Raw genomic sequence first — 14,866 nt, forward strand, 5'->3', positions numbered from 1 at the left:
ACAGTTCCTACCTGTCTGGAACTCCATCACAGCAGACAGGTGGGTGAGACAAATAGTTCCGTCCAGTTATTGCCTGGAGCTCACTTCCACTCCTCCAACAATACCACCCAAACAGCGTCCCATATCCCAGGAACATCTCACACTCCTAAAACAAGAAGTTGCCTCTCTACTGCAAAAGAATGCAATAGAACCAGTTCCTGTACACCATCAAAATACTGGAGTTTACTCCCTATATTTTCTTATCCCCTAAAAGGACGGCTCCCTCAGACCTATACTAGACCTGAGACCCCTAAATCTTTACATACAATCCGACCACTTCCATTTGGTCACATTACAGCAGGTCCTTCCTCTGTTAAAACAAAGCGACTTCCTTGCCACCCTAGATCTCAAGGACGCCTACTTCCACGTTCCCATCCACCAAGCTCACAGAAAGTACCTTCGGGTCATACTGGACGGGCAATATTACCAGTTCAAGTTACTTCCTTTCGGCGTAACTACTGTACCTAGAGTGTTCACAAAGTGTCTCACAGTAGTAGCAGCACACTTAAGAAAGTACAACATCCATGTCTTCCCGTACCTCGACGATTGGCTAATAAAAGCCAAGTCATACCACCAGTGTGTGCAGCACACACATCAGACCATTCACCTGCTACACAAGCTCGGATTCATGATAAATCAAACAAAGTCACATCTCCAACCATCCCTGTCTCAACAGTATCTGGGGGCCACAATAGATACCTCCAAAGCACTTGCATTACCCAATCCAGCAAGGATACAAAGTTTTCAAGCTCTTATACAAAAATTTCGACCACAACACTCACTACCAGCTCGAGTGTTCATGCAATTAATTGGAATGATGGCATCTTGCATCTTCATAGTGCCACACGCAAGACTCCAAATGCACCCCTGCAAGAGTGCTTGGCAAGCCAGTGGAACCAGGCTCAACAACAATTAACAGATCTGGTGGTGGTGGACGACCGGACACATTGCTCTCTGCAGTGGTGGAACACCAAAAACCTTTCCAAGGGCCGGCCGTTCATAGAGCCAGTTCCACAAGTGGTGCTAACCACAGACGCATCCCTTACAGGATGGGGAGCTTATTTAGCAGAGCACACAGTACAGGGCACGTGGACACCACAACAAAAGCTACTCCACATAAACCATCTGGAGTTGCTAGCCATTTTTCTAGCTCTAAAGTAATTCCAACATTACCTGTCAGGCAAGGCTGTATTAGTCCGCACAGACAATATGACAGCCATGTACTACATCCAAAAACAGGGAGGAACACACTCCTTACAGCTCTCCCGGCTGGTGCAGAGCATATGAAGGTGGGCCATTCCTCAAAAAATCTTTCTCTTAGCAGAGCATCTACCAGGAGTTCACAATCAAGTTGCGGATCTGTTAAGTCGTCAAAGACAACAGATACACAAGTGGGAACTTCATCCTCAAGTTTTTCAGCCTTTCTTTCACAAATGGGACCAACCAGACCTAGATCTGTTCGCCACACACCTCAACTCCAAATGCCCGAGCTTCGCCGCCAGGTATCCACACCCATTGTCCAAAGGCAATGCAGTATGGATGAGTTGGTCAAACAGATTTGCGTACGCTTTTCCGCTTTCCCACTGATTCCGTTAGTGGTGCGCAAGTTACAGCAACACTCCCTCAGATTGATTCTCATTGCACCAACGTGAGCAAGACAACGTGGTACATCACGCTACTGGAGTTCTCAGTAGTACCACATAAAAAATGAAAACTCTCTCCACACCTACTGACATAATCATGGAGAGATCATGCATCCCGACACAATGCAGCTCAACCTAGCGATTTAGCTCCTGAGGTCTTAGAATTTGGATATCTCAATCTTTCGCCTGATTGGATGAATGTTATAAAAGAAGCTAGGCGTCTCACCACTAGGGCATGCTATGCAGCCAAGTGGAAAAGGTTTGTTGTGTATTGAACAAATAACAACATTACCCACTAGATGTTTCCATCCAAAACATCATATGTTACCTGCTCCATCTACAAAGATGTAGTTTAGCATACTCCTTAATCAGGTTACATCTTGCTGCTATAGCAGCTTACCATCAAAACAGACAACATCTGTCATTATTCAGAGTACCTGCCATCAAAGCATTCATGGAAGGACTCAAAAGAATAATTCCTCCCAGGGTACCACCATCCCCTGTATGGAATCTAAACATTGTTCTCACTAGACTTATGGGTCCTCCATTTGAACCCTTGCATAAGTGTGAATTACAGTTCCTTTCATGGAAAGTTGCCTTTGTAATTGATGCCTTTTTAATTGCGATCACCTCACTCAGAAGAGTTGAGATCCAGGCATTAACAATTCAGGAACCATTTCTACAACTCCATCACAACAAAGTGGTTCTAAAGACAAACCCCAAATTCCTTCCAAAAGTCATTTCACCGTTCCATCTCAATCAGTCTATTGAGTTGCCAGTATTCTTCTCTCAACCCCAGACAGTTGCTGAAAGAGCTCTCCATACATTAGATATCAAAAGAGCTCTGCTCTACTATATTCATTGGACAAAGCCATTTCGTAAAACAAAACAGTTGTTTGTGTCCTTTTCTCCTCCACATAAAGGTAATCCCATTTCAAAAACTGGGATTGCAAGGTGGATTGTCAAATTCATTCAAATTTGTTACCGAAAGGCAAAACGCACTCTATCCATTCCCCATAGGGCTCATTCCACCCGTAAACTAGGGGCATCTATGGCATTTTTAGGAAATATTCCCTTAGATGATATCTGCAAAGCAGCTACATGGTCTACACCGCACACATTCACAAAGCACTACTGTGTAGATGTACAAGCAAAACAACAAGCTAGTGTGAGCCAGGCTGTACTCAAAACACTATTTCAAACTACTGCAACATATACTTTTGGTCGCCGCTAAGGGAGAGAACTGCTATGCAATCTATGCACTAGTGTGTGTGATCTGCAGCCCATATGCCTCGAATGGAAAATGCTACGTACCAGTATGCATCTGTTCTTGGCATGTAGGGCTGCAGATCCACACAAGCCCACCCGCCTCTCCGGCTACCTATATCTGTTCCAGTAATATCTTAATTAGATACACTATACATATCTTTTTCTGTTCTCATACAACTCCATCATTTTCCGAATGGCGAAAAACAATCTGAAGATGGAGTCGATGCCCATGCGCATTATGCTCCACAGGAGGAGTCCTCTACCTGACAAAGACTCTTCCAAGACAACAACAAAGTGTAATCATCCAGGCCCACCACCAGATGGCGATCTATGCACTAGTGTGTGGATCTGCAGCCCTACATGCCAAGACCAGATGAACACTGGTAAGTAGCATTTTCCATTGATCTGGTCCTCTTGTTGACAGAAAGAGGCTTTGCTTGGCCTGGAAGTCATCCCATGCCTTTGAAAGACTGATGTGTTGAAATGGGCTGGAATAGATCGGCTCTGCTTCATGTGGAAAGGAGGGAGGGTTTAAAGGGAGCATAAATGTGTCATACTTGAGATGAATTACTGTTAGAATTTAAAACTATGACAGAAAAGACCACCCTAAATAATAATCAGGAGGTGGATGGGAGCGAAAGATTTGAGGGGCTTAAGATCATGCCATGTATATTACTTTGGAGTATCTGCATTGGAGGTTTTACATGAGGGCATCCTTAACTAAGAATATAGTTCATGAAAGAAATCTTGTTGGGGAGGATCCAGTACGTCCCATACTGACTGGCTTTGGTTGGACTCTAAATAAGGTACACAATGCACTTCTGGAATTAAGTGAACTGCGCTGCTAAGTGAAGAAGACTACATCACATAGGACTCGTATACCACCACTGTGTAAATGTTATATGATTTGTTGTTTGATTCATGTTTCACTTTGAGATCCACCTGAGGGAAGTGCACACTATGATGAAATTTTTATTATGTGTATATTATCCTCGAGCTATATCTTTGCAAGTGTGAAAACAAAAAGAAGAGAGTAATTATTTAAAATCAGAAACAAAAGGTTCTCATAAAATTTCACACAAATAAAAAGAAGGCTAGCATTCATCTTGCTTGCTATGTTGTCTTCAGAAAATGTCCTCTAGAAGTGTCAGTGTTTGTGTCGGTTAAAGTAGGTGTGTAAATATTGAGTAGGATGGGTTTAAAGCCTCTAATCCAGCTTGTGTACGTCATGACTGGTCAGAACTTGCACGAAAATGTTAATGTCAAATAATTGCAGTTTTGCACTGGAATTGCCCAATATTATTTCCCTACATTCTGATAAAGCACTTCCTTTGTGATTCCATCACTTCAAAGTGTTCAGATTGTAAACTATGTTTAAAAGAATTAACTAATCAAGTAAGCAAATCTGGTCATCCTGCCCTCTCTGAAAATATTTATTTGAAACGGGAACATATTAGCCATGCTAAGGTAGGGACAAGAAGCAAAAAGAAAATAACTGTAAATTCTGAGTGTCTTAAACAAGGAGGAAAAATAATTACTACTACTGTTGGAAAGAAGACAGCCATCAAGGAGCAGAAAGAATTCTAAATTAGTGCTTGAATAGTAGATATTAAATCCAAATGTTCTTTCAGGTGCAAACACGAGTGACAACGGACAACAAGATTCTTATTGTGGGAGCATTCAGGCTATTAGAATCAAGCCAAATTGAAAAGTACAGTAATGAGTATAGAGAAAGATGCACTCTGTCGAAACCAACTGTACCACAAGCCACAATTGTTCTTGAATCTTTGCAAGTACGAACACGGTAAGCTTGCCCTGAAGGCTTTTCACAGTCTTCCATTGTATGCCAGGATGACATTCAAAATCCTTTGCACCTTTCAGAAGGCCTACTGGGGCGGCAAAGGCTTAGTTACATGCAGAAACTGACCTCTCACTACAATCAAGCTAGACACCTCGGATCTGCATCTACCCACCCGATCCATTAGCGATCTTTTGAGAGATATCGAAACATAGGGGAAGATCCCTTAGAGTGGTCGGCCCTAAACAATGGAATGCTCTAGCCCCTCTCAAAGACCTGAACCAGACGATTTACGATTCAGGAAATATTTTTAGACAGAACTATTCAGGCTTGCCTTTTAGAAGGTCGTCGCTGCTTAAGTGGCACCTCCAAAATACATTGAACTGCAGTGCCCACTCGGCCAGACAAGAACGGTCTTTGCATCTTGTTTTTCATGAAACTGGATGTTATCAATCCTCAGAAGTAACCAAAAGGCATCAAACAGCAAAATACAAACCTGATAATTAATAAAAAACTAATTAATTCCATTACATTTTACTACCTCTGACTGAAAAGATGGCAGGGATGGATTTCTAAAGAGGAAATATTCTCTTATTCGAATTTAGGGTAACAAGTGACCAAATGAGGAGCCTTTTAGAAAGTTTATCAACACTAATATTCACACATATTTATATAAGCAGGTGGAATAGCATGTAGTTTTGTCCTCCGTTTCTCGACATAGGAGCAGATAATAACTTCAACACCCTGTTCTCAATTACATTCCTTAATCCAGTTATGGGAAACTTTTATGTGGCGATCAGGTTAGAGGGCAGGACAACATAAATGTTATATGTGTTCATTATTAAACTATAAAGTGCATATTTATAAACCTGTATTCAAATATACTGATGAAACTGTGTTGTCAAGACATCAAATATGTACTACTGTTTTTGCCTGCTGTTGATTTTCTTTTCTTATCATTAACTTCTAACAGGAAAGTTTTTAGCGGATAACATAGTTGGCTCTGTCATAGTGTTCTCACTTCTGTTTTGGATTCCACTCAGCATTCTTGTACATTGTGTGGTAAGTAACCTTTTGTGAAATGATCAAGTCAAAATTAGAGGCAATACGTTTTAATCTGGATTTTTATCGAGCCTCAAGTTTGGAGAAATTGCACAAATGTTAGTATGTTTATCCTGTAAAATGATCTATACATGTTATGTAGCAAGGATGCAGAACTTTTAGTGTTTTGCTGCCCTATCTATTTACTTTTATTATTCTAACATGAATACAAATTCATCTATACAGAATATATGATTACATATCAGATTGGGTAAACATCAGTCACCCCTCATCCGTCACCCTGCATGTTGTCACAACGCGGTTGTTACAATGACCGCGGTGTAACAACGCAATACCATTACCCCGCAAGTCGTTACAACGACTTGTGGAGGAGGGGAGAAGGTGTTGGAGTTAAAATCCAACACTTTCCCTACTGTCCGCACAGACTGGAGTGGGAATAGTAAATTATACTATTCCAACATCCAGCGCCCCCCTCCGCAAGTTGTTGTATCGACTTGCGGGGTAGTGGTATTGCTTTGTTACAACGCGGTTGTTGTAACAACATGCGGGCTGAGGGAAAGCGGGAAAAGAAGGCATATTCATCAGATTGGTATTGCGTGCAAAGCTTTAATGCATTGCTGTGTTACCCTTTAGTTATGGAAAGAGAGCTCACTGTGCTGATCACTTACTGTAGTGGTTAAAGATTTGAGCTATGTCATAACCGAAGCAGACTTTAAACAATTCCTTTTGATGGTGTAGTCAGGTGTTGTATTGTAATATCACCTTCAATTTAAGCCACAAGACGCAGTTTAGTCTGCTGTGTTTACTGTGTCCTTTTTAAGGGAAGACCCAAACACCACCTTCTGATTCCAAGTGACAAAGAAACTCTGAAGCCTAATAGTTTAATCTTGTTCTACGTTGACTCATACTTTTTTGCAGATGTTTACCCAGTTCCTGGCAATAGATATTTCTTGTGATAATCAAAACATTTTTCCAATCGACCATCTGCTGAAAATATCTTCTTAATGTCCATTTCATAGCAGCTTGATATTAGTCGGTGTGTCAGAGCCCATAGCTAATAGAAGGAGATATTTTGTAGATGACATTTTGGTAAGAGGGTAGAACTGAATAAGCTCTGTCTCATTCTGGATAAGCAGTATATAGAGGCCCATGGTAGCAGCATCTATGTGCATGTCCCATTTGATGTAGGAGCCATATTTATCACGATGCCCCAGTTTCCATGCTTTGATCCTGGACTGTATGAAGTTTTCTCTTTGTAAAATTCTAACTCTTTTTGTAATAATGTTCAGCATTATCAAGTGTTCCATGGCATATACATTTGCATGTGGCTTTTTGCAAATCTGTTGATTCTTTCATTATTTTCTCAGTATGTATGCCATTGCTACCCTAGTCTTTGTCATAAGTAACAAGGATCAGATGTAAATTTCTACTCTATTACAGAACTGCATGTCTCCTGGGGCTAGCTGGATGGAGTATTGTATTTTAAAACTATATTCTAAAAAGACTGAGCCGATCCTTAAGGGCAGAGGATCCTTAAGGTCAACAGTGAATGGTTTTGGTGTTCTTGGTTTTGACCTTGCACCATGGGCTAATGTTAAGCCTAGAAAAACTTTGGTTTTAAATCCTACATTGCGTTCCTTTTGGCTCTGAAGCAGAAGCTATGGCCAGCACCTTTTTTATGCCATATAGTTTTTAACTCTTCCTTCCTTATTCAAGTCAAACCGTAGTAGCTACCACTGACTTTTTTTCTAGACGACTGAAACATTCAGTACCATGCTATGTTTTCATTGCAATTGGCAAGCTCCAGCTTTTTTTTAAATAAAGCAGCTAATTTGTTGATGGACAATGGAAAAGTGACCACATTTCATTTGCTCTCCAATGGCTTACAGTGAGTGAGTTTCATGTCTGGCCCAATGCTGCTACTGCTTCAAAGATCCACTGTTCCGGAGTGATATAGTGAGACGTTACCTTCTCTTCCATCACCCGAGATCTATTTATTAAAACAGATGAGGAAAGCATAAGGCTTGTTTCTGATTGGTACTTCTACCTTTAGGTACCTTACCTGCTAAATAATCACAGGCGTCAGGTAAGATCCAGAAACTCCAAAGCTCTCGATGCAGGTAGAGGAGGCATTGGCTCTGTATCCACGCTAGAATTGATGTCCGGTGATGTCACCACAGCGTGTCACCACAGCATTGGTTCCCTTTCTTCCGCACCTTCGATGCAGTTCTTTGTCCCAATCTATTTTATTTTTTTGTGTATCAGTTCCTCAAATTTGTTTTATTTTATGTAGTGCTATGAATGACTCCCGTAAAGCAATCAGGCTGTGAGACCCCGTAGGGCCGTGAGGGACAGATGTCCATTACAAACTCTCACCCTACTTGCCTGTGGTTCCTGGGGTTATATCACAAGTCCACGTTATTTAAATCCTGCAACAGTATGCACCCCAAAGGCAATTAAAAAGAGCTAAGCCACATTTTTTATGGCACAGGCCTGTTACGACAATCAGGTCCAGTGTTAATCCAGAGGATGGGAGTTCCCATTTTTCGAGCAGGCACAAGAAACACTGCATGAAAGGTAAGTTACCTCGATCTCACCGGACTCCCACAGGATCTTCATCCTTGCAGCTGGAGTTAGTATGCCTTTAGCATTCTCAGCCACCGGCAGATTCTTTCTGGCGCCTCCCCTGAAACCAGTGGCTGTAGCGGCCTAACGTGAGAGTCCTTAAGCGCCGATGCCGACCATCCACAATTTTCCAGCTCCAGGCTCAAACCTGGTGGCATTTCTCAACACCATGTTTGAGATCTTTTTCAGTGCAGGGAACCTCTCAGGTGCACCTTCTGCTCCCTGTGGGATCATGTGGAATGTTCATGCCTTTTCCGCCAGTGCCTATGTTGTTTGGCGCCAATCCAGCACTCTCCGACACCTCTCCACCTCATCTGTTTTCTCCAATTTAGTGGTTTGTGGCGCTGTCTCTATCAGTGCTGCTAAAAGCCCCACCCGAAGGCTACCTACACCATGAATGCCTTCTAGGACCCCACCAGCGCATGCTCATGCTACGCAGCGCTCGTTCCTTCAAACACAGAACCAGTGCACCACACAGATGAACATCAGCTCAAGAGGAATGCACATAGATTACTAGAAGAAGAAATATGTGAACAAAAAACAGCTCTCTTAAGGCCAGCCTTTTTATTAGTTCTTTGGAGCAGACGTGAATTTTGAATTACATTTTTATTGTGTACGTTTTCATTAAAACCATATACCACGAATAAGAGAAAAAAGTACATAAAACATAGTTTGCTAAAAAAGAGATTACTTAAGCAATATGATTTCAGTACATTCAAAAAGAACAATAGTTACTTACCTGTAAACAGGTGGTTCTCCAGTATTGGTGTCTTTCATAGATTCACATGCCTGAATCATTCCCCGTCGTCGGAGTGGGAGTCCCACGGTATATATAAAAGCAATAAATGCCATAAAACTTATAGCAAATATCAGAGATACCAAACCAGGAAGTAAAGTAGCACCAGCTACAGTAGAAAAAACTTCCACATTAGTGACTATCCTAGTCGTTATGTATTAGTCCAAACTGCGGCCAATCAGGCGACAGCACCCACCAGAATGTCCGCCCCAGAGGCTCAGGCTCTCAGATTTTCTCGCACGGGAGTGAAACCCTAAAATGCCTGAGTGAGTCTCTGGGGGGAGGCGGGCGGGTTGCATGTGAATCTATGAAAGACACCAATACTGGAGAACCACCTGTTTACAGGTAAGTAACTATTGTTCTTCTCCAGTATTAGGGGTGTCTTTCATAGATTCACATGCCTGAATCAGAATAGTAAGCAGTACTCCTAACATAAGGCTCGTAGACGTCAGAGTATCAAATGCAGATATATATACATATATATATAACAGAATACCAGTTATACCATAAGCATCGAATCTGAAAGAACGTCTAAAGAGCATATAGGAGGAGGAGGAGGAAACAGAGGCTCACCTTATTTGAAAAGATAACGCAGCACTGCTCTTCCAACCGAAGCATCTGCGTCGTCTGTTGAATCTAGACAGTAGTATCTAGTAAAGGTGTGCCTGCTAGACCACGTAGCAGCTCTGCAGATCTGTCGAAGAGGCACACCAGCAAAAAGGGCAGTGGAAGAGCTAACCGCCCTTGTAGAATGTGCTCTAGGCAAGGCCTGTAAGGGTCTACCAGCCTGCTGATGACAAAGTCCAATTGTAGAGGAGACCCATCTAGCAATGGTCTGTTTTGAAACTGCACAGCCCTGGCGTTGCCGCCCATAAGCCACGAACAGCTGGTCTGTCTTGCGGATGGTAGAGGTTCTTGATAGGTAAAACTTGAGGCATCTCTTAATATCCAACGAATGCAGTGCTCGTTCAGCCGGAGACTGTGGGGTTGGAAAGAATGTCTTGAGAACAACCGGCTCATTCAGATGAAAATCCAAAGGCACTTTTGGCATGTACGTTGGATTAGTACGTAGTACTACCGAGTCAGTGGTAAATTGGATGAAAGGCGATTTAGATGTGAATGCCTGAATATCGCTAACCCTTCTAGCAGATGTTAAAGCTAGTAACAATGACACTTTCCATGTTACAAATTTCAGGTCCACCTTATGGATCGGCTCGCATGAGCTGAGTTAGTACGACATTCAGATGCCATGTAGGAGGAGGTTTCCGCACCGGCGGAAACATACGAAACAATCCTTTGAAGAATTGCTGTATAATCCGCACAGAGTTATCGTGAACTGTATGAAAAGGCTAAAGAATCGATAAGACCTGAACCTAACTGACTCTAATAGAGGAATGTCAAAGCCAATAAAAAAGAAAATGACACCTTTCTAAGTCATCTTAGATCATCACTGAGGATAGGTTCAAAGGATAGCACATGAACTGCGCTATGACCACATTGAGATGTCTCGATGGTAATGGACGAACTGGCGTAGAAAAAACATTCTGAAAATTCCTTTGGAGGATTGATTTATATTTTTTGAAGAATAAAAAGATGTGGTCCCATCTCGTCGGCATCTGGAGCTGCTGCCAGTAAAAAACTAGTAGAGTTGCATGAGGCAATCCTAGTAAAAGGATGAAGTACAACCGAACAATATCAGATACCGCAAAAAACATTTCCATTTGAGACCTTGTCCCTGTTATGGCTAACACTTCCTTGCAAACCGCAGGGATGTTTAGATGGGCGAACCAAAGGTAATCAGGCCGCTGACCTCAAAAATGGCTGTTCCGGGTGATAAACCTGGCCGCTCTGGAAGAAAAATAGATCCGGAGGTGGACACGACCGAATTGATTCGCACTCCGACTGGCAAAAAGAGAAACTCAGTAAACCAGTCTTGGTGAAGCCATCAGGGGTAAAGAGGAACCCTCAACACCACTCTATCTTGTTCTTCCGCAGAACTTTGAGACCCAAAGGTATCGGTGGAAAATGGAAGCAGATTGAGATCAGTTGGACGACAAACGCATATCCCTGTAAATCCTTGTGGGGATGCCAACTTGAAAAGAACCAGTATGTGCTGTTCCTCTTGGTCGCGAAAAGACCAGATCTGGATGCACCCCTCTGCCGAAATTTGAATCCACCGTCCGTAGAAGAAAACTCACTCGAGAGTGGAAATTGTCGTCCTGCTGAGAGTGCCTGCCAGACTGTTTCTTGTACCAGGAACATGCAATCGCCAGAAAGTTGAGTGTGCGTTGTATCGCTCATGCCCATGGATCACAGGCTTCCTGAGGCAACAAAGCTGATCTAGCCCCTTGTGTTTAGTGACATAGTGCATACCAGTTGTATTGTCTATGCTCCACAGTACAGTTGTCTCCTTGAAAGTATTGCGTAACAAAATTGGAGGACAAGGAATATGGCTCTTCGCTCAGCAGAGTGATGTACCAAGCCCCTTATATGAGGGCTCCATTTCCCGTAGACCTTCAGCCCCTAAAAGAGTGCTCCCCAATTCCCGAGGGATGCGTCTATGGTGATTGTGCAATGTAAAACTTTTTGAAGGAAAAAACACACCTTGTGTACAAATTTCTGTCTTGGATTCACCCAAGAAAAAACCTCTCGCATCGAGGAGTGATTGTAATGAGATCCTAAGATGAATCAGAGACCTGAAACCACTGCTTATGCAGTTGCTTTAGCAGCTTTATCCTGTGCAGAAGGACACCAACAGGATGCAGGTGGAGGTCATGGCCAGTTGAAATTTCGAGAATCTAATGAAATAGGCTGTAATGTACGTAAAAGAAACAGCAAGAAAGAGCTGCAGGCTTCTCATTCGCAAGAGACAAAACACCCTTGCTGGATTTGCATTGATTGTTGTTCCTAGAAAATCCTGTGTCGTAACTAGGAATAATTAGGACTTGACATGGTATATTGATAAAAAACAGGCATTGAAACAGTGACTGCAAAGTCTGGAAGCACTGGATTGCTTATTAAGAAGAGTGATCCTTCTTAAATAAACTTGTCTCAGAAATGATGAATGCGTATGTATTGCAGACACAGATAGGCTGCCAGAATCTAGATAAGAATCACGTGGAGTGGACCGAGAGTCCTAAAAAGATAGGCCTGTGATAGAAAATGATTATAACTTAGAGGAAAGAGCAGCCACGTCCCGTGCTGTGGAAGGATTGGCACCTGAACCTTGACACTCTGGAGGTCGAGTGCACTTGTCAGGTCCTCTGGCAGTAACATTTGAAAAACCTTTTGAGGTACAACATTTGAAAAATTTTGCGCAGAGATGACAAAAAAATCCGGCGCTACATTTCTGACCAGCTAGTTGATGAGGAACTGAGAGGAAAAAACCTAACTCCTTATTAGATTCAGAACCACTCCGACGGTCCCTGATGTATCCATAAGTCAATTTGAGAATGACTCACGTAGATGAGGTGAATGCGGTCACTATGAAGACGTAGCAGAAAAGAAATAGCCAAATTCTAGAGCATGCCCTTATGGCATCACAATTAGAATTCCCCACAGATAAATGGCATCGGTGACCAAATTAAATCCCAGAGATATTCCAGCCTTATCCCACTTGGAATGGACTAAGGGTGGGCTCTAAAGTAAGTCGTAGTTTCCTGGAAAAACGACTTCCTGTATACGATTTAGAGTCGAATAATACAGTTGTATACCAGATACTGGCTAGAACCTCTTGGAATAAAATGTGAAAACTGTCCTCGGGCACCACGAAAGGGTTGATCCCCGTACTGTAGAGAACCGAAGGCGCGGTATTGTCTGGCCAATATGATGGCCCAGAAGTAACATCTATAAAAAGGTACGGCTATTATCTCAGTTTGAACTTGTGGGCGAGGAACCAAGGGTTCTTCCAACCCTAACTTCGCAACACAATACTGCAAAACTTGGGGATGCAATGTGCACTGCACGTTGTCTTGTTGACGATGATCTCCTTCCATTCTTTTTGTTAAAAATTCTAGAAGCAAAACGGTGGCTACGGCGGCGATGTGAGCAGACGTGTCTCACTTGAGCTCCGTCGCCCCGCTGCTTTAATTCGCCTGCTTCAGCGTAGTCTTCGGGGGGTGATCACTCCGGGGGACCCCCACACATCACGGTCCCTGCTGGTGCCCCTCTTTGACGGAGAGGCGCGGCCGCGAAAGCTCCTGCGGCCACACCGCCAGCCGGCGGGGATTTCACCAACGGTCGCAGACCGCCATCTTGCCCTGAGGCTGCTGCTGTGGTGTCGGGACGAGCCCCTGGGGAGGAGACCGACACTGCGGCCCAGAGGGGACACCGGAACACTCCTGGCCTCACCTGTGGCCGTGCGGGTGCAGCGGACCCGGTCTGTCGCCGGCGGAGCCGCGCCGGAGCTGCTGGAGCCGGACTGCCGGGCTGCCACCAGCGGGAGGCACAGCGGCGGCCCGGACGCCGCTCCTACCTGAGCCCCCGGCCTTGGCGGGAAACCCAGGCCCTGACCCGTGAGATTGCCGGCGGCCCCCGAATCCTGGTCGGAACTTCATCGCCCGTCCTGGGCCCAGACGGTGAGCTGCAGCGCGCTGCCCCCCCCCGCCTGCCATCTCCCGGGGGACCCGACGCTTGCTCTTCCCGCCACTTCCCACCTCTGACGGCGGGCCGACCCCACACACCGACGGTCCCAGCCTGAACGCCCCCAGCCGCCCTGGACACATGGACTGCGGCCTGGCGCGCTGCTGACCGCGGTGCATTGGCGACCCCTGGGCCTTGGTGGGCCCCAGCCTTGCAGCAACCGATCCCTGGCCACCCTGCCGCCGAGACTCGACCCTACCACGCCTGGCGGACCCCGGACTGGGTGACCCTGCTGTACTCGCACGGGGCCCTACGGGATCTCTACTGCCTGCTGCCCCTTGCCACTGAACTCCCCACCGCTGGGAGGCAGGGACCCTCCTGGACACTCCTTGCCGGCTGCGGTGGGACCGGCTGGGCACGACGCTGGGAGGAGGCCCTGGTCTGGCCGGCGCCGGGGTACTGAGACACACCACGAGCCTGCGAGAGGCCCCCCGTCTGCGAACACCGGCCCGGCCTGCTGTGGCCCTTCTGCAGCCCTCACCTCTCCGCCGCCTCCACTGCCTCCGCGCTGCCTCATCTTCTCAGGTGCGCTGCCCACCCTAGCTCCGGCGGCCCCTCCACGGCCTGGACTTCCCCTATTTGAGTGCGGCCCCCGTGGACCATGACACGCGGCAGGGGGAGTAAACCGGACCCCACACCCACGACGACCAGAGGGGCGTCAGTAGCCTCTATGTGGGGTAAGGCGGGCTCGCCATCACCCACCGGTGGGCCCTCGGCGCCGCCAGGGGGGAAGCCCCCACCGCCGCCCGACTCCCCACCGGTGACGCAGGCCTTCATGACCTCCTTTATGGCCGATCTGAAGACTGAAATTGGGTCCCTCAGGACGGAGGTCCACTCCTGCGTCAGAGAAATGCGCAAAGAAGTCACTGACCTTGGCGATCGCGTCGACGGCCTGGAAAGAACGGTCGACTCCCGCACGGAGGACCTAGAACAGATTTGGCAGAGAGTGGCGACCCTCGAGGAACAACATATCCAGCTCCAGATCAAGCAGGA

The 14,866-nt window shown here is 45.3% G+C and overlaps 1 protein-coding gene across 1 annotated transcript in view; it reads left to right on the plus strand.

Moving 5' to 3' along the window:
- ADAM17 (ADAM metallopeptidase domain 17) overlaps positions 1-14,866 on the plus strand; it is a 578,388-nt gene that overhangs the window by 520,566 nt on the left and 42,956 nt on the right. The window contains exon 17 of the mRNA XM_078647824.1: positions 5,723-5,811. Within this exon, the coding sequence (XP_078503950.1) occupies positions 5,723-5,811 (89 nt within the window). The remainder of the gene's footprint in view (positions 1-5,722; positions 5,812-14,866) is intronic.

The sequence above is a fragment of the Lissotriton helveticus genome, chromosome 6 (assembly GCF_964261635.1).
Source record: "Lissotriton helveticus chromosome 6, aLisHel1.1, whole genome shotgun sequence".
NCBI lineage: Eukaryota > Metazoa > Chordata > Amphibia > Caudata > Salamandridae > Lissotriton > Lissotriton helveticus.